The sequence below is a fragment of the Mobula birostris genome, chromosome 24 (assembly GCF_030028105.1).
Source record: "Mobula birostris isolate sMobBir1 chromosome 24, sMobBir1.hap1, whole genome shotgun sequence".
NCBI classification, from domain to species: Eukaryota; Metazoa; Chordata; class Chondrichthyes; order Myliobatiformes; family Myliobatidae; genus Mobula; species Mobula birostris.
The window spans coordinates 52,277,687-52,298,539 of NC_092393.1; the positions used below are offsets into that span (position 1 = coordinate 52,277,687).

Genomic DNA, 20,853 nt, shown 5'->3' on the forward strand with positions numbered 1-20,853 from the left:
TTGCCTTTAGTTTCCGGAGCATAGAATATAACAAATTTTAAAGATTAAAGATTAGCTTTATTTGTCGAAACATTGAAACACACAGAGAAATGCCTCGGCTGCCTCAACGACCATCACAAAAACAAGGAGGTGATAGTACAATTTTATGAAGTACTGATCAGGCCACAGTTCGAGAGTGATATCCATTTCTGGAGGCCACACTAATAGACAGGACATGATGGCAGTGAACAGGGTGCTGAGAAGAATCACCAGGATGTTGTCTGGGAAGAGTGTTGCAGTTATGAGGAGTAGGTTGGTTTGTTTTTCTTGTAGTAATGCAAGCTTGAGTGGAAACTTTACAAAGATTTCCCTTCTCCTCCCCTCTTCTTCTATTTCTCGCTCTGGCCTTTTACCTCTTCTCACCTGCGCATTACCTCCCCCCTCGGTCCCCTCCTCCTTTCCTTTCTCTTATGGTCCGCTCTCCTCTCTTATCAGATTCCGTTTTCTTCAGCTTTTATCTTTTCCACCCACTTGGCTTCACCTATCACCTTCTAGCTAACCTCCTGCCCCTCCCTCCACCTTTTTACTCTGGCATTTTCCCCCTTCCTCTTCAGTCCTGATGAAGGGTCTGGGTCTGAAACATCAGCTGCTTATTCATTTCCGTAGGTGCTGCCTCACCTGCTGAGTTCCTCCATCATTTTGTGTGCATTGCTTTGGAATTCTAGCATCTGCAGACTTTCTCATTGTTTAAAGGTACACAATGATCAGCGGCATTCATAGTATTGTTTGTGTGAGAGGAAATGGAAGGAAAAATTCAAGAGAGTTACAAGTTCAGGACTAGAGGAGGGTCCTGTAGAGGAAACTATGAATTGCTAGGCATGGGCGCGGTGGGGGGTGGGGAAGATCAGCTGAAAAAATGGGCTAAGCTCTTTGTGACTTAGATGTCCACGAACTCCTTGACTGGAAGTAAAGGATGAAAGGGAAGGGAACAGAGACTGAAAATCATAGTTGTGGTGGAAAAGGAAGTCCTGTTGTCTTTGCTTCTCAAGAATATCCTGGTGAATAGTCCAAGAGTCGTACAACAAGGAAACAGGCCCTGCCGCCCACTTCCTGGGTCAACTAAGAACTTCTCCTAAGCTAGTCCCATTTGCCTACATTTGGGCCATATCTCTCTAAACCTTTCCTGTCCATGTACCTGTCTAAATGTCTTTTAAATACTTTCTGGTTTCTTCCCCCTTCCTCTCCAGTCTTAATGAATGGTCTCATCCCATATATTCCTCTCCATAGATCCTCCACATGTGCTATTTTAAATGCCAGCATCTGCAGAATCTCTTGTGTTTAGCTAAGGCTCCAGTATTTCATTCCTGATGGTAGTAGTGAGAAGAGAGCACGGCCTGGATGATGGGGGTCCTTGACAATGGATGCTGCTTTCTTGTGGCCACGCTCTTCGTAGAAGTGCTCAGTGGAGGGAGAGGCTTTTCTTGTGATGGACTGGGCTGTATCCACCACCTTTCGTAGGCTTTCCCGTTTTTGGGCATTGGTGTTTCCACACCAGACCATGATGCAGTCAGTCAGGTGTGCATCGATAGAAGTTTGTGCTGAAGAAACCCTGCAGGATCTCCTGGATTTGATGCAGATACATGCAGTGGGTCTTTTATACTGTTGTTAAATGAGGAAGGAGCCACTCATTATCTGGCTGGTTGCCCACCCTGGGGGGTGCGAAGCAATAAGACCATTATACGACCAACCAGCGACTTTCACAAGGCATAAGAGGCATACATTTTACAAGTACTCTATAAGCAGGCACACTGGAACTGTGTTGATTCACTCCCACTGTAACTAGTAGGCTGTAATTCTTATGTGAGCAATAACTACTATACTGGCTAACTGGCAAACAATGTGGCTCATTCCGAGACGTCTCCTATGGCTATTATATTAAATTTAAAAGACACATTTGATGTCTACTAGCATTGACCGTCAGAAGATTAATTCTCTCTGCGGTCTTTGTGCGTTTAGTGTTACATCTGAAGCAAAACCTGTCGAGAGTCATGGACTTCCATTTCCAACGATCACTCCACGATAAGTACGCTCTTGCAGTATGCCTACTGTTGTAACGTGAACAGGGACATCAGAGAGACGCAGCTGGTAGAGATAAATAGTCTTTTATTCGGGGCACACGTACAAGCTGACAGCCTTTAGAGTCACAAGAGAGAGACAGAGACCCAACATTACAGCACATCTTTATATGTTAAAGAACAAAGGTAACAGAACAATTTTTATCGTTACAATGCCCTCATAATGCCTCCTTTGAGTTACACGTAGTTTTCAAATGCCTGCATCTTCCCCCAGCACACCCAAAATGAGTGGCAATTACTGTGGTCTCTGAGTTGTATTCATGCAATGGGGTGTTGATTGCATTCATCAATTTCTCAATTCAATGTGTGTTTCCTGGTCTGCAATATACTGTTCTGAGCTGCATTTTAAATTCAATCTACAATCCATATTCAGGTCTGAAAATTGGTTGCTGGAGTTAATATTTGCTAAAGACTCTAACTCCAGAATACACCTTAACACTCACAATACTCCGTGATCCTCCAACACTCTCATTCACTGCTTGCTTCATTCTTAAAGAAACCAGCAAAAATTTTTGATACGACTCCCGAACTATAAAATAAGGCTTCATTATCCAGTACTGCTGAGCGATATCACTAATGTTCTTTGCAAACAAAAATTGTTTCATGTTTAAGTGATTTTTAATCTGCATTTGGCAGGGTCCCAGTCATCAACATGCAATATGCGGCCAAGTGGTTTCCTTTCAAGCTGTCTTCGCCTCATGCTTACATCTAGTTTTTCACTAAAATTAGAACAGACAAAGAGCTTGAGCTGCCTATGAAATAAATACAGTTGATAAAAATAGTTATAAGCCATGTTTTCATAAGCTTGACAGTCAATTAATTTAGTCACCTTGGCGTGTCAGAAAGAGTTAGAATGATTATAGTGGCAAAAGTAAGAAGATTACATTTAATTGGATCACTGTACAACAGTAATTTGATCAAATCCTTTATACGCAGTGTCTGGATCAGAATCAGAATCAGTTTTATTATCACTGGCATATTGCTGTGAAATTTGTTGGTTTGAGGCAGCAGCACATTGCCATGATGGAGTGGCAGAGCTGACTCGATGGGTTGAATGGCCTCATTCTGCTCCTATGGCTTATGGTCTATGGGCTTATGGGAAGAAGCTGTTCCTAGTGTGTGTCTTCAGGCTCTACTTTAAACTTGTGTGTTTTAGAGCTTAAAATCTAAATTGTGCCATGAAACAACTATATAGCACAGTTTAGGAGAGATGTGTGTTTCAGGAGCAAACTCTTTGGCCCACAACATCTGTTCTGATTATTGTTAGGGCATATTCTGGAGTTAGGCTATAGAGAAAATATTAATTTCAGCAGGAACTGACCTTCAAATCTGAATATAGAATGTAGATTGAATTTAAAACACAGCTCGGAACAATGGTCTTCCTAATGCATTTTGGAGTAAATTGCAGACCAGGAAACACCTAATGACTGATATATGTCTGCATATGCATGAATGCAATCAACACCCATTGCATGACTATGACTCAGAGACCACAGTAATTAACATTCATTTTGGGTGCGTTGGTCGGAAGACCCAGGAACTCAAAAGAAGCATTATGAGGGCATTAGAAGCTATAGAAATTGTCCTTTTACTTTTATCCTTTAACATATAGAAATGTGCTTTAATGTTGGATCAGGGAGCCTCTCTCTCTAGTGACTCTAAGGGTTGTCAGCTCATGTGTATCCCAAATAAAGATCTTTAATTCTACCAGCTGCATCTCTTTGGTGACTTCATTCACAGTCACAACAAATATGGTGCCATGTGAAACTAATGTTATCTGCCTATACATGATCCATATCCTCCACTCCTTTCATATTCATGGATCTGCCTCAATGCCTCTTAAGTGCCACTATCCTACTTGCTCCCACCACCTCCCCGAGCAGCCCTTTCCAGGCACCACTATTCTCTGTGTAAAAAAAACCTTATCCTGCACACCTCCTTTAAACTGACCCCTCTCACCTTAAAACTGTGCTGTCAAGTATCTGACACATCTACCCTGGGAAAGAGACCCTATCTATGCCTCTCGTAGTTTTATATACTTCTCGCAGGTCTCCCCTCAGCCCTCAATACTCCAAAGAAATCAAAGCATGTCGTTCAACGTCTCAGAGCTAAATCACCTTTGGATGGACACTACCTGATCATTTTGGTGCAGAGTTGGTAGGTGGGGAACAGAGTTAAACAGCACATGTGAACAAACCTTTTCCTGACGAAGGGTCTCGGCCTGAAACGTCGACTGCATCTCTTCCTAGAGATGCTGCCTGGCCTGCTGCGTTCACCAGCAACTTTTATGTGTGTTCCTATAACTGTTTTCATGGCAACAAGTGCGTCATTGTAACTCCAGTTGTAACCAGAATTACAGATGCGTTGGTTGAAATACCGTTTTATCTGCAGTACATAAAAAGCGAAATGTAGCACTTGCTTAGTCACATGAAGCCATGGGAGCACGTGGTGGACGGTTGTATGAACAGCTGGTGCATATCACAAGTCCTGGTTATGTGACCACTGACACCAGGCAGACAACCTCTGAGTGGCTGGGGTCACCTAATTTGTAAAGACACTGTCCAGAAGAAGGCAATGGCAAAACACTCCTGTAGAAAAATTTGCCAAGAACAATCATGGTCATGGAAAGACCATGATCACTTACATCGTATGACATGGCACACAATGATGATATGGCAGCTCTAAAAAACTCTGATTTGACCACACTTGGAGTATTGTAAACCGCTTCCGTAGAAAAGTTTGCCAAGAACATCATGGTGACGGGGACCATAACTGCCCACGTCATATGACATGGCACATAATGATGATGACATAAAAGGGACATCTGAGAATCTACGTGTCAGCAGAGTGATTAAAGATTAGCTTCATTTGTTACACATACATCGAAACATTCTGTGAAAAGTATCATTTGCATCAAAGACCAAAACAGTCTAAGGATGTGTTGGGGACAACCTACAAGTGCCATTGTGCTTCCAGTGCCACCATAGCATGCTCACATCATCCTAACCCTAACCCTTATGTTTTTGGAATGTGGGGCAAAACAAAGCACCCAAAAGAAACCCATGCAGTTGCAGGGAGAATGCACAAACTGCTTACAGACAGAAGTTCAAAGTACATTTGTTATCAAAGTATGTATACTTTATACAACCTTGAGATTTGTCTTCTTACAGGCAGCCTCAAAACAAAGAAACCCAATAGAACCTATTTAAAAAAATTGTCAAACACCCACTGTACAGTGAGAGAAAAACAAATTGCGCAAAAAATAAATGCAAGCAAATAGTGTTCTGAACTGAAGTCCTCAGAGTCTGTCCATAGACCCTTAGTTCAGTGCAGAGTGGAACAGTGTGTTGAACTGACCTGACCCACATCTCGGGCCCCAACACCCTGACCTTCTCAATCTCGCCTGGCGCTTAAATTGTCACCTAAGCATTGGGTTCAGTCACTTCGATATGCTCTGTTAGGCAATATTCTGCAGTGATGGAATTATGTGAATATAACAGATATTAATTCAAAAGCTGGCGCCTAAGTAAACACTCCTTCAGTCGATATCTTCTGAGTAGATCATGAAACCATATATTTCACTTCTTTTATGGTTTTTAGGTTTGTTTTTCATCTTGAATTTGATTCTGGAACAGTTGGTGCCTCTGATTTGCAGTTTGGATGTTGTTTAGGCGTCTCAGTGCTGTACAGTCTCTGAGAGGATTCCGGGAGACAGAGGCAGTGTGCGGGAACCTCATGGCGACAAGGCTGCGGGGCGCAAGCTGATGTTTGATTCCATTTCGCTGATTAAGGTTTCCATTGTACACCGATTAAAGCAAAGAGGGAGACTGAAACATTGAGGCGAATGGGCTGCCTGGCTTTTTATTGCTGGTGGGATAGCTCTGCTGCCGGAGAGGGGAGACTGCGTTTTGATCGCTGGCGGGATCACTCTGCTGCTAGAGAGGGGAGATCGTCTTTTGATCACTCATGGCAACGAATTCCACAGATACACCAGCCTCTGGTGAAAGAAATTCCTCCTCATCTCCATTGTAAATGGACGTCTGTGTGAATTACTTTGTCCTAGCAAAGATGTTTGAACATTCAGAGGTGTCACCCACTGTAGACATGTAACTCAAAGGAAGCACTGTCAGCCCAAAATGTTGGAGTAAACGATGTCATTGTACCGATTGAAATTGTATTGAATCACCTGCTGTTACCTCTGATCTCGGTGGTATTAAAATCTGATAGATTGATATTGTGGGACTTTGCCGAGAGGGTTTTCAGGAGAATGCCTGCTTATCACAATAAATAATGACCTTCATATTACCAGCCTCAATGTCTCTCCAGTGCTCACAACTCTTCCTGTTTGCATTTCAGGCTGACATAAGGTCCAGAGAATATATCCGTAAAAATGTTAACGCATCCTGACAGTCGGATACGCGGTGGTCAGACGTTAATCTTGCACGGTAGGTCCGACATGATGAGTGACTAGTGGGATTTACATTGAAATCTGGTCCCAGAATGGACTGCCATCATCGCATTATGTGAGCAAGTGAGGTTAACCATGTGTAATGCTGCAGAAAGCACTGGATTATGATGCAGTCAACAGGAAAAGGATGAATTAATACAATTAGTTAAAGTGCTTTAAATATAAGCAACCCTATCAATACTGGAGAAAGGCAGTTTACTTACACTGCCACAGTGGCATAGTGGTTAGCACAACGCTATTACAGCTCGGGGCATTGGGGTCTGGAGTTCAATTCCGACACCGTCTGTAAGGTGTTTAAACATCCTCCTCTTGAGGTGCATGGGACTTGGGCTTCCTCCCATATTCCAAAGATGTACCGGTTAGTAGGTTCACTGGTCATTGTAAATTGTCCTGCGGTTAGGCTAAGGTTAAGTAGATGGGTTGCTGGGTAGTGCGGCTTGTTGGGCAGGAAGGGTCTGGTTCACGCTGCATCTCCAAACAAAAAATGAACGAACGAACAAACAGTTTCACCCGAGGAGATGTTTGGGAGCTCAGCGGGAAGGAAAGTGTTTGGGAGGGAGGTGTGAAGGAGAGGGAGTGAGCAGTGGGAGGAAAGTGGGTGGAATTGAAATGGCGGGTGGAGTAATTATCAAACCTCAAACAGACTGCGACATTATAACGTGTGTCGGCCAAGGGAAGGCCTGCAGAAAAGTAAGACCAGTCAACTGTGCGCTAGCTCAGGTTATCATGAACTGCAATAGCTGCGAGTATCAAGCCAGAGAGGCTGATTAAAGAGGTTCAAAGGTCAAAATGCATTTATTATCTAAGTATGGATATATTATACAACCTTGAGATTCATTTCCTTACAGGCAACCACCAAACGAAGAAACCCAATAGAACCCATTAAAAAGATGCTGTCTAACACCCAATGTGCAGGAAAAAAAACAAATCAAAGAAACAATAAAAGTAAGCAAGTAATCTTTTTTCTGGCGTGTGCGTCGGCGTGCGTGCGTCCATACGTGCGTCCGTGATGATGTCTTTTTCATGGCTTTTTTACGAGGCACGGAACGAGAGAGTGACGGTGTGGCGCACCACTCCTCACACAGACATTTTTGCAGTATTTTCCCTTTTATTTTACGAGGTCGAGTTGCGATCTCGACACTCAACCTGGCACGGATGGAAAGCGTACTCGGGAGTGGACCCAACTGGGTTCGAACCTGGGAACCTCCGCTCCCAGGTCCGGCACTGATGTCATTGCGCCACCAGCCGGCCCACAAGTAATCTTTTTAATTATAAAAAATAATAGAACTTTTTAAAATTAAAAATAATAACTTTAATAAGTTTATTAAGCTTATTTTAATACTTGTGGGTCTGTTGCTGCAACTGTGAGCCTACTGGAGGCAGGGGGCCTCGAGGCAGCCTTTCCTGGGGATGGAGTACTGTGCGTGTGTCAAGATCAGGATTCAAAGGAAGGAAAGGGGCTCTCCATGTGACCAGGTGGATTTCCTCCAGGTGTTCTGGTTTTCTCCCACATTCTAAAGATGTACGGTTAAGATTAGTGAGTCACAGGCATGCTGTGTTGGCACGGGAAGCAGGGCGACACTTGTGGGCTCACCCCAGCATGTCACAGTGCAACAATGCATTTCACTGTATGTTTCAATGATTTGATGTACAAGTGACAAGTAAAGATAATCCCTAGTCTCAAGTTTATTTGTACTATACACCTGACGATTTGCTGGGGGCAGGCCAAGCGTCACCACACATTCCAGCGCCAACGTAGTGTGCCCACCGCACTCAGCTGAACAACACAGAACACAACAAAACAAACACAGCAAGCAACAAAATGGGAACAGCAAAACTCCCTCCCACCCGGGCACATACACAGTCCTCCTACTCGCTGACTGCATCAGCGCATCCTTAGGTTGTGCTGGGTGTTAACACAAACAACACATTTCACTGTATGTTTCAATGTACATGTGATAAATAAACCTGGATCTAAATCGTGATATTTAGAGTAGGGGGCACTGTATGTGAGATATCAACCGAGGAGCTAACTTCAATGTAGCCAACTTGTAAGCAAAGTAATAGCAGAATAAAGGGTTACAGTTACAAAGAAAGTGCAGTGCAGGCAGACAATAAGGTACAAGTCCATGACGAGCAAAGACTGTGGAATGATTGTTGGTTTGAGTTTCTCAGAAAATGCTGACTTCTTGGGATTTCCTTGCACAACAGTCTCTAGAGTTTACAGAGGATGGTACGAGAAACAAAAAAACACCCATTGAGTGACGGTTCTGTGGGTGAAAACGCCTTGTTAATGAGAGAGGTCAGAGGAGAATGGCCAGACCGGTTCAAGCTGACAGCAAGGCGGCAATAACTCAAGTAATCACGCGCCCAGCAGTGGTGTGCAGAAGAGCATCTCTGAATGCACAACACGCTGAACTTTGAAGTGAATGGGCTACAGCAGCAGATCATCACAAACATACACTCAGTGACCACTTTATTAGGTGCAGCAGGTACCTAATAAAGCTGACACTGAATATATACTTTGTGTTCCTTCACTATCATGGAGCACAAAAAGGGTCCCTACAGCCCAGCTCACTCATACCAATCAAGATGCACATCTGCCCATGTTTAGCTGATACCCATCCAAATCTTTCTTATCCACACCTTGTGCAAATACCGTAAATGATTTCATTGTACCTGTTTCTACCACTTCCTCTGGGATTTGGTTTGATATATGTGCCACCTTCTGGGTCAAAAGGTTGCCCCTCAGGTTCTTATTAAATCTCTCTCCTCTCACGTTAAACCTATGCCCTCTAGTTCTTGATTTCCCCAAAGCCTGGAACAATTACTGTGAGCATCCAGTCTATCGCTGGCCCTTCACTTCTCTGGATTGGAATCCTGAATTTCTCTGACAATGATGCGGTCCAGCAAGAGAACTGCAATACTTCAAAGTGCTAACCGTCCTAGTAAAGATTAGCTTTATTTGCCACACATACATCGGGTGGCGGGGTGGAGATATGTCTCTACCAAAGGAGGTGTAAGGCGCTCCTTCCCTCCGCTGACCTGCAGATCAACCTTGGGCCCCTTGCTTAGCCCCGACCCTCCCTGATCAGGGTCACAGGAAGCCATGGGATCAGGTGGGTGATGGGTGTATGAACAGCTGGTGTATATCACAAGTCCAGGTTGTGTGACCACTGACACCAGGCAGACAACCTCTGAAGAGTACTGATAATGGCTGGGGTCATCTGTCTTGTAAAGACACTAACCAGAAAAAGGCAATGGCAAACCACTTCTGTCAAAAAATTTGCCAGTAACAATCATGGTCATGAAAAGATTTTGATCAACTGCATCATATGACATGGCACGTAAGGAACGAACATCAAAACACTGAAACATGCAGTGAAATGCATCGTTTGCGTCAACGACCAACAAAGCCCAAAGATACGCCAGGCCAGCCCTCATGACATCATACTTCTGGCGCTAACATAGAAAATTACCAGACCTAGCCCGTACGTCCTTGGCACGTGGGAGGAATATGGAGCGCCCGGAGGAAACCCACATGGTCACGAGGAGAACGTGAAAATTCCTACTGGAATGCAATCCCGATCGCTGAACACTGGCACTATAACAGCGTTACACTAACTGCTAAACTGCAGAGCAATTCGAAAACATCTGGATGAGTATCCAAAGCTCCAGACTTAGTTCAAAGATGGGCCATGAATGCTGACATTACCACAAACATCCACTCATTGAGAGTGACGCAAAAACAAATAATACTGGGTGAATATTTCAGTGTTCTCCACTGCCACAAAATACATTCAGGGGCCACTTTATTAGATACCTCCTGACCCTAATAAAGTGACCACTGTGTGTATGTCTTATGGTCTTATTAGTAAGGCTGTCAAAGGGTACAGGGAGAAGGCAAGATAATTAATCAGCCATGATCGAATGGCAAAGCGCAGACTCGCTGGGCTGATTGGCCTAAATCTGCTCCTATATCTTATGGTCGTGTTAGACGTGGCAGCTGAATAGAATTTCAAAAGGAAAAGAATATCATTTCCTTTAGATTCAGGAAGATGAATCTCAGGGTTGCATCCTGCAAACACCAATAATAATTACTGTCCATTACGTCACTGGCATTTAGGAAGGCATTGAAGGTCCTCTATCCCTCCCGGTGTTCATGGCGTCAGTAGCTTCCTCTCGATTTTCACGACAAGTTCCGGGTGGAGACTCAGGAATACTGTTGCACTCCGATGTAGAAGGATTCTTCACCGCTGTTTTCCCTCACAACTTTGTTTGACCAGTCAAGGTTGTTAGCCCTGAGCTGAACACCTAAACCTGGAGGACCAATGGACGACTCTTAGTCCGGCCTCTACCCTTTGACCTGTTTGGCATGGGTGACCCCAACAAGAGCTAAAGCATAAAGCCCTGACTCCAGCCAGCATAGTTCGCCGGATCATGGAGGTGTGCATGCACCAAACCAGCAACAAGGTTGTGGTCCTCTTGGAGGTTACTGCATACGTACTTTGATAATAAATATAGTTTGAATCTTTGAAAAAGAAAAGAAAATAAAACATACTCACAACAGGAAGGGAAAATAAATGTATAGAAGTTACTTTAAAAGAATTTATTAAATATATAAAAATGGTTAAAAAAATTAAAATGAATAATTCAGCTATTTTAGCCAATAATCTCAGACTACTATCATAATCAAATCATAGATACCCAGTGGGTCAATACGTTGGTTGCATCGATGACAGGAAAAGAGAAATCACCAACATTAAACCACCCACGTGCGGAACACACATTGCTGGCACTATATAGGGAAAAGTATGAAATAAACAAAATAAAAGATTCAATTTAATAACAAAAAGAATATCTCTGATATGAAGGGTGGTTGTAGAACTCGCTAGAGGATTTTTGTTGCATACTTTATGGTGTGTTTTGTCCTTTCATACAATGCAGAGTAGCCACTAGTGTTGGATATTGTTTGTGAGCAGTTTGTGAAGGTTATAAGCAGCAGAGGCACAAGGACATATTAGCATGGAGCTCATCTGGTCACTGCAATCCCAGCACAATAGTTTCTGTTTCCAGCCACCCCCAGGCTCTCTGCTGCCTACTTCTCATTTTAAGAGTATACGAAATAGGAGCTGATGTTGGCCACATAGAGTTAGGATGTAATACAATATGGCAACAGGACCTTCAGCCCAACTTGTGCATGCCAACCAAGATGCCCACCTAAGCTAATGCCATCTGCCTGTGCTTGACGCATACCTCTCGAAGTCTATCCCACGCAAATTGTTGTGTAAGTGTCTGATTTATTTGTCAACAATTCTGTTCGGTGGATCCATTCTCACTGCTCTCTGTATGTTCTCCCCATGACCGCATGGGAGTCCAAAGACGTACTGGTTGGTAGGTTAATTGGTCATTTTAAATCATCCCCGATTAGGCAAGGGTTAATCAGGGGTTGGTGGGCAGCATGCCTTGAAGGGCCAGAAGGGCCTACTCCTCACTGCAGCTCAATAAGTAATTAATAAATAAAATGAAAACGATTCCACTTCCCTCTTTTTCAATCCAACAATAATACCTCCCTTTCTTTGACAGCTTCAAATACTGAATAATACTCAGGCATTTACTTCTCAACTCAACTGGAGAGACTCATTTTGTTTGCCTTCCATAATTCTATTTAATGCTGGAATGGTTTCCTTAATTAATCGTGACCAAACACATTGGCATGGAACAAAAACAAACAGGGAACCAGCTGAGTTTAACACTTAACAACAGCATGATGAGAACTGGTTTCTGTCAAAGCTGCGATACCTCGGTATTAATGATTATCTCTTCCTTGTGTCCCATTGCGTTTACTCTCATTCACAAGATCATGCATTTTGCGATCTTGGCTTTGACTGGATCTCCCTGCACGTTCCCAACACCCTGCAATTCCTTCAGGTTCGGGTTTGGCATAATCAGAACTTAAAATACTCAGTAGTCAGGCAGCATCTGTGAAGGGGAAAAATAAAATAGAATTACCATTTCAGGTCAGCGAGTGTCAGAATTGGAAAAGTGAGGATACAAAAGTTGAAAAGTTGCAGACAAAGGAGGCAGGGGTGTCTGTGATAGGATGAACACCAAGGCTGGCCGGGTGACACAGTTGCTTTTGGTTCTGTCCATTTGATCAGAACTAACAAGTATGATGGAGCGTAAATGGAGAGACAGGAGTCAGTACAGAAGAAAGCAGCAATGTTAATTTGGGACTGGGGATGCAGAATACCGCAATTGCTAAAATAAATGAGAATGCTTGAATACTCAGTAGATCACGCAGCGTCTCTGGAGAGCGAAAAACTGAGTTAATGTTACAGGTGGAGAATCTTACTACAAAACTGGCCAATAAGGTCTGGGTTAACTGAAACAGGTGAACTCAGCAGTTCCGATGTAAGCAGAAAAATAAGGAACAGATCACTGAAAGGTGCCTTAGTGCAGAACTTCTGTGTAGCTGCAGAACACATCCAATATACCTGCACACCATACCATAGAAGACTGGTCTCAGCACTGAAAGCATTCATCAGCCTTCATTAAAAAGGCAATTGGTCTTGACTTAATTTAATTAATATTAATGTTTATTGATGAATTTACATGAGTTCAATGTTGTCAGTAGTTAGACCATAAGACAAAGGAGCAGAAGTCGGCCATTCGGCCCATCGAGTCTGCTCCCCCATTTTATCATGAACTGATCCATTCTCCCATTTAGTCCTACTCCCCTCGCCTTCTCACCATAACCCTTGATGCCCTGGCTACTCAGGGCGCCCTTCAATCCTTAAGTCATGCCCTCTCGTACTAGACTCCCCCGCCATGGGAAACAATTTTGCCACGTCCACTCTGTCCATGCCTTTCAACATTCGAAATGTTTCTATGAGGACCCCCTCATTCTTCTAAACTCCAAGGAATACAGTCCAAGAGCAGACAAACGTTCCTCATATGTTAACCCTCTCATTCCCGGAATCATTCAGTGAACCTTCTCTGTACCCTTTCCAACATCAGCACATCCTTTCTTAAATAAGGAGACCAGCACTGCCCACAGTACTCCAAGTGAGGTCTCACCAGCGCCTTATAGAGCCTCAACATCACATCCCTGCTCCTATACTCTATTCCTCTAGAAATGAATGCCAACACTGCATTCGCCTTCTTCACCACGGGCTCAACCTGGAAGTTAACCTTAAGGGTATCCTGCACGAGGACTCCCAAGTCCTGTTACATCTCAGAACTTTGAATTCTCTCCCCATTTAAATGATAGTCTGCCCATTTATTTCTTCTGCCAAAGTGCATAACCATACACTTTCCAACTAGTTCAGTAGTTCTATTTAATATTAGGGAATGTGTACAATATACAGCCAGAAATTCTTGCTCTTTGCAGACGTCCACGAAAACAGATGAGTGCCCCAAAGAATGACAGTAAAAAATGTTAAAACCTCAAACCTCCCCCCAACTCCCCCCTCCCACGCATAAGCAGCAGCAAACATCGACAATCTCTGAAGAGTATTGACACTGGCAGGGATCACCTGTCTTGTAAAGGCACTGCCCAGAAAAAGGAAAGGGCAAACCTTTATAAGTAGCTGTGTAGAGTGCAAAAGACAGAGGGTTATGCTAAGTCTTAAAAAAAGCCTTCAATCTGGAGTATTTTGTCGGGTTCTGAGCACCACAGTTTAGGAAGGATTTGAAGACTTTGGCAAGACCACAGTAGATTTACCAGAGTCATTTAAGGAGGAGGGATTACACTTGCTTAGTTCAAAGCTTTCTCAGAACTGAGAAGGGCTGAGGGATATGACAGAGGTGTTTCAAATCCTGTAGCGTAGATTGAATATGGAGAGGTCCTTTCGAAGCACTGAAAGGTCAGTAACCCAAAGGGACAGATGGTTGGCAAGATAAACAGTCACACAAAGAAAAAATATTCTTGTTCTTACATTGCTTTGAGTAGCTGGGATTTGGAATGCATTGCTTTACAGGATGAAGGATAAAGTTTTAATAGTGGTCTCAAAAGGTGTACATTCGGTGGCCACTTTACAATGCTCCTTCTGTACCTAAAGAAGTGGCTACTGAGTGTATGTTAGTCATCTTCAGCTGCAAAAACCTATCTTCTTCAAGATTCAACATGTTGTGCATTCAGAGATGCTCTTCTGCACACCACTGTTGTAGCACGTGGTTATTTGAGTTACAGTCACCTTCCTGTCAGTTTGAACCATCTGGCCGTTCTCCTCTGACCTCTCTCATTAACAAGGCGTTTTCACCCTCAGAACTCCCACGGGATTTTTTTTGTTTCTTGTTCCAATCTCTCCAAACTCTAGAGCAGGGGTTCTCAATCTTCTTTGTGCCGATAAGCCTGACCATGAACTGAGGGGGTCATGGACCCCAGCTTGGAAAACCCTGTTCTAGAGACTGTTGTGAGTGAAAATCCCAGGAGATCAGCAGTTTCTGAGATACTCAAACCACCCTGTCTGGCACCAGCAATCATTCCATGGTCAAAGTCACCTAGATCACATTTCTTCTCCATTCTAATGTTCGGTCTGAACAACAGCTGAAACTCTTGACCACGTCTGCCTGCTTTTATGCATTGAGTTGCAGCCAGGTATTTGCAGGTGTACAGGTGTACTTAATAAAGTGGCTACTGAGTGTATATTTGCAGAGAAAACATTGCAAGGAAAAGACATAGGAGCATGACTAATTTGAAAGAGCCTTTACAGATTCGATGGGCCAAATGGGTTCCTTTGCAGTGATATTCAATGGCTTGTTTTTTAAGGGGCTTGATATAAGACTAAAATCTCTGATCAGTGAAATTGGCACTGTTCCATTGTCGTTTGTTCTTCTGTTGGGATCTAAGTATACGCTGATGTGCCGCTGTAATGTCAACATATCGGATTACCTTTGCATTCAAAAGCATGCAAATCAGTCTTCCTTCAGAGATCATTAAATAAAAGATTCTTCAAATCATATTGAAGAATAAATATGGAAAAGTTTGGAATGTGTTATCAATTGCTTTGTCATAACTTGAAAATTATTTGCATTTTATCATTCAAATACATACAGAACTGGCATTGTATGCTGTTGTAAAGGGATATTAATTTACACCAATATGTCAAATGGTAGATTATTACAAGATGATAGACGGTCAACTGAGAGAATATCTGTTAGAGGAAGTTTCCACGAAAGGCTGATTTGGAGTTGGAAGTAGAACTGGTTTACTATTGTCACATGCACTAAGATTCAGTGAAAAGCTTGTCTTGTATACTGTTCATAGAGATCAAATCAAAGCCTGAGTGGATGATTGTGTGCCTACGAAAACTTGCTGTTCATTCCCAAACCAAAAGCTAAGGTCTGTACAAGAAAACCAGGTATGACTTGTGGAGGGCTACTTCAAGGGAGATAATTCCGAGTGAGGTTGGAGGCGACATCGGACGCATGTCAACTCTGACAGGATTTACAGGACATTACTTCCTGCAAAGCAAGTCCAGGTGGCATGAATGGTAGCTATGCTTCACTACCAGATGAGCTCAACGCCTTCTATGCCTGCTTTGAAGAGGATAAAATAACTACAGCTTTGAAGATTGCTGCTGTACCTGATGACCCTGTGACCTCTGTCTCAGAGGCCGATGTTAGGAGGGTGAACCCTTGCAAAGCAGTAGGACCCAATGGAGTACCTGGTAAGGTTCTGAAAACTTGTGCCAACCAACTGGCAGAAGTATTCAAAGACACTTTCAACCTCTCACTGCTACGGTTGGAAGTCTCCATGTGCTTCAAAAAGGCAACAATTATACCAATGTGTAAGAAATGTAGTGTAAACTATCTTAATAACTATCGTCCAGTAGCACTGGCATCTACAGTGATGAAATGCGTTGAGAGGTTGGTCATGGCTAGAATAAATTCCTGACAAAGGGTCTCGGCCTGAAACGTCGACTGTACCTCTTCCTAGAGATGCTGCCTGGCCTGCTGCATTCACCAGCAACTTTGATGTGTGTTGCAAGACAGGAAAAGAATCGATCGGTAAATTGTGAGTTAGAACTAAAGAAATCACTGACTGCCAACAACATTTTCCTTGCATTCTGTTGACTGTTGTCCTTCCTTAGGGGATTAAGTGTGCTTTAGGGCATGTGTCCTCTTTGAGACTACAAGGAAGATCAAGCTTCTTTGAAAGATCTGGGCTGTTTTTCTATTTTCAACCACAAACAAGTTAAATTCCACCAATGTTGTTAACTATCTGGAAATACAGCCACAGCAAGAAGGATTAGGCCTAGTTTTAGAGTGGAGCCCCTCATCAATGGGTCAAAAACTTGTTCCTTTGCTGAAAGAGGACAAGTTATGACTGGAAACCCCTTTCTCCCATTCTCCTGCTGACTGGCACTATCTTGAGGGGAGAAGCCCTTGGAACCAGCAGCGGACAGGAGATGCGGATACAGAATCAGAATTATTATCACCAACATAAGTCGTGAAATTTGTTGTCCTGTGGCAACAGTATATAAAGAAATTTCTGTAAGTTACAACAAGTTTATTAAAAAAGAAAAAAAAGCATTATCTTTGCTTTATTTTAAAAAAAATTGTTTCTTCAAAGCTGGATTGTAACCTGAAAAATGTATTTTGTTTTTTATTTAGAGATACAGCATGGTAACCAATTCTTCCAGCCCAATAAGCTCATACTGCTTAATTACACCCATGTGATTAATTAACCTACTAACCAAGTAGTCCTTTGGAATGTGGGAGGAAACCAGAGCACCCGGAGGAAACCTACACGATCACGGGGAGAACATACAAATTCCTTACAGACAATGGCGGAATTAAACCTGGGTCGCTAGTGCTGTAATTGTATAATGCCCACCACTATACTACCGTGCTGCCTCTAAAACTCATGGTCACAGTGTGGAGGTGCCAGACATTGAGCTAAGGATCTTATCCATAACAAAGCAAGCACTCTTCCACTGAGCTACACCCCTGAAGGAAATTAAGTGACGACTTCTGAAAAGGATAGGTTAACAATGCTTCATCTGGTTTAGGTCTGTCATGCTAGTCCGGATCACTGAACTTCCAATTAATTGTGTGGAGCTTTTCCTGAGTGCTCTTTAACCCTTCCCCCTTAACTCAGCATGGTCTGTCAACGTTAAAAGAATTCTGAATGTCAAAGCTTCGTAGGCAGGAAACACATTCCTCAATTTTATTTTAAATTATATAGACGTAGGAGGACTTAGTATAAAACTGTTCCCTCTAGGCTTTCCTTATCCTTTAATTTCTAGTATATAATCTATTTTCTTTATTATGTTTTTTGCAGACTCAAACCAGAAATCTGTTTCAATCCATCGCTGTTATGTTTGAGCAATAAATAGGAATAGTGAGAGCTCTGTTCACAGCTTTCCAGTATCATCCCTTATGATTACAGAGGTATTGCTTTGTGGAAAACTGCTGAACTGACAAAACAACAGAACACCCGATTCTTCCGAGAGCAATATATCCGAATGTAATAAAAGATGTAAGCCTACAATTTGGCACTCTTCTATTGTTTACACATTCTGACCAACTCGCTAACTGAGAGCAGTCCTGCAATGGATGCAGTGAATCTTTCAAACTTACCAGTGGAAATGATTTAAAGGGGGGGGCCTATAAATACTGTAGTGGGCAAGAGAAGTTATCACACTTGGTGAAATGGGGTTTGAGTGCCTCTTTTGAAGCAAGAAATAAACACTGTGATCCAACTCACTCCTTCTTCTGCATGAAGGTGTAACAATGAGCCAGTTTGCTCATATTGATATCGGCCACTTGTAAGCTGAGACCAGACCACCTCACTGAATATTTCCTCGTTGTGTAAAGCCATATTGAACCAAGAGGTGGCAGGCTGCACACATCCAGTAGAATGAGTGGGATTCTAATGAATACAGCTGGTGGTGTTCAGGCAGTTCACTGAAGATTATTGAATGTCCTGAACATGAGTAGGCATTTCCAGGAACTCAGTGTCACCTGGATGACACCATTGTTACCGGTAAGGATGATAAGGAACAACTCCAAAATCTCAAGACAGTGTTAAAAAGATTAGAAGATTATGCGCTCAGAGTTTGATGCGGCATGTGTGAATTCTTTAAACCAAGTATCACCTACTGTGGTCACACCACTGATGCACAAGGATTACATAAGTAAGTTGAAAAAATTCAAGCAGTGGTGAACATCTCAAGATCAAAGGACGTGTCACAGTTGTGTTTTTTTTAGGATTTGTCAATTACTTTAACAGGTTCTTGTCAAGCCTGGCTACTGTGCTCAACCCCTTGAACTCGTTACTATGGATTAGGAATAAATGGCAATGGACAAAGCAGTGTGGGGTGGCTTTCAAAAAGGTAAAGGAAATGGTGATATTAGAGGCTATACTCAAACATTATGATCCACATCATCCAGTGAAGCTTACCTGTGACACCTCGCCTTATGGCATAGGTGATGGAAGAGAATGCCCCATAGACTTTGCATTTTGTTGCCTTACCACTGCAGAAAAAGTATTGTGCACAGATTGACAGAGAGGCCTTGAGTCTGGTTAGGGATGTAAAACGTTTCAACCAGTACCTGTATGGGAGAGACGATCAGTAGTTTACTGATTGTCAACTACTGGAGTCCATTTTCAATCCACAGAAGGGTGTTCCACTAGCAGTAGTAGCACAAATGCAGTGATGGGCTCTGTTTCTTGGTGGACACGATTACAAGATCAAATTTAAGAAGACAGCTAATTATGGAAATGCTGTTGGATTGTCCTGTTTACCCTTGAAAAGGAAATATCTCAAAAACTTGCAAAAGAGGACATTTCTCTCGATGCCTTCTCCCTAATGCAAACGGAAAGTCGCCCTATTACAGCGGGAATGATCCAAAGGAAAACCAGAAAAGAACTCATATTGTCTCAGGTCTAAATGGCAACCCAAAGTGGCTGGAATGTGCAATAGAAATCCCAGTTCCTCCATTTTTATCTGCACTGGCATGAACTTGCCCTTGATGGAGGTTGCCTTATGTGAGGCTTGAGAGTTGTTGTACCATCCAAGCAGAGAGCTAAAGTGTTGGATGAGCTATATACCAGTCATTGAGACATGGTCAAGATGAAAGCATTGGATTGAAGCTTTATCTGGTGGCCTGGGATAGATCGAGCAGCTTGCCATGTATTGTCTGGGGTGCCAATACTGCCTGCTGATGCCAAGAGCAGTGCCTTGCCATCCCTGGGAAAGGCCTGCATTGCCCTGGCGGTGGATTCATGTGGATTTTGTTGGACCATTTATGGGCACAAATTTCCAGGTTGAAGTGGATGCAGCTACAAAGTGCACAGTAGTATTCCCAGAACACTCAGTCAGTAACAATGGACCGTAGATTGCTGCAGAATAGTTTCAGTCATTCCTGAAAATGAATGGAGTAAGACACTTTACTTCTGCACTGTACCACTGGCTTAGTGGCAAGATTTGTCCCAAGTCTAAAGAACACACTGTGAACAATGTCAGTGGAACACACTAAACTAACACTGGATCAGAAGCTTGCCAATTTCCTCCTTGCATATTGTAATGCAACAACTCACCGGCTATACTGTTCCTGGGTTGTCCCTTGCAGTCACGCTTCGATCTCGTCAAATCCAATCTCGGAAGGAGGATGCAGGACAAATAGCTGAGACAAATTGAGGGCTCCTCAATCAGTGAGAATCAGTGTTTCGCCCCGGGACAAGCATTGCTGGTGAGGAACTACAGAGGTGATCAAAAGTAAGTACTCCGAAGGATTAAGGATAGGACTGGGCTGCTTTCCTACACAGTGGATTTGTGTCTGATATCATTTGGAGACAACATATCGATTGGTTGAGGAGAGCAGACGCAATTGTTAGAGAAGAAAGTTGGCTACCGCTATCAGAACCACTTCCTGCTGTCTCAGATTCAACTCTTACAACCATCACGGAGGAGGCTCCAGAACCTGTGAATGTTTTCACAGCCACAAGTCTCACCTGCCAACAGTGTCTCGCTAATTAAATCTTCAGGCCTGAATGGGATCATTTAAAATTGACTGTGCTGTGGATGTCTATACAGTATAGTAGTTGAATTATAGAGTGTACTGTAAGTGTATAAGTTGAGATGTTTTCTATATTGAGTTGGAGTTTAAACTAAGCAGGGAGGAATGTTGTGTATTTAATATTTGAGTAATATTGTAAATATATTTGATTGAGAATTCTTTGTTGTTTACTTAATTTATTATGGGTCATATGTAAAAGTATGTGAATGTCATTACGCCACTACGTCATATGTGCGTGCC

General features: G+C 42.8%; 1 protein-coding gene across 7 annotated transcripts in view; it reads left to right on the top strand.

Moving 5' to 3' along the window:
• Positions 1-20,853, top strand: part of LOC140187120 (endonuclease V-like) — a 162,497-nt gene that overhangs the window by 118,174 nt on the left and 23,470 nt on the right. Inside the window, exons 8-10 of one of the 7 annotated variants that reach the window (XR_011883004.1) lie at positions 6,471-6,559; positions 7,431-7,527; positions 17,873-17,925. The exons of 3 other annotated variants lie outside the window; for them this stretch is intronic. Coding sequence is in view for 2 of the 4 variants with exons in the window: in XM_072242087.1 (XP_072098188.1) it covers positions 6,471-6,521 (51 nt within the window). In the remaining 2 variants the exon portion in view is untranslated. Of the gene's footprint in view, positions 1-6,470; positions 6,560-7,430; positions 7,528-17,872; positions 20,774-20,853 lie in introns of those variants that run through there. 3 more of the 7 variants (XR_011883003.1, XM_072242087.1, XM_072242089.1) reach the window with 3 other exon arrangements.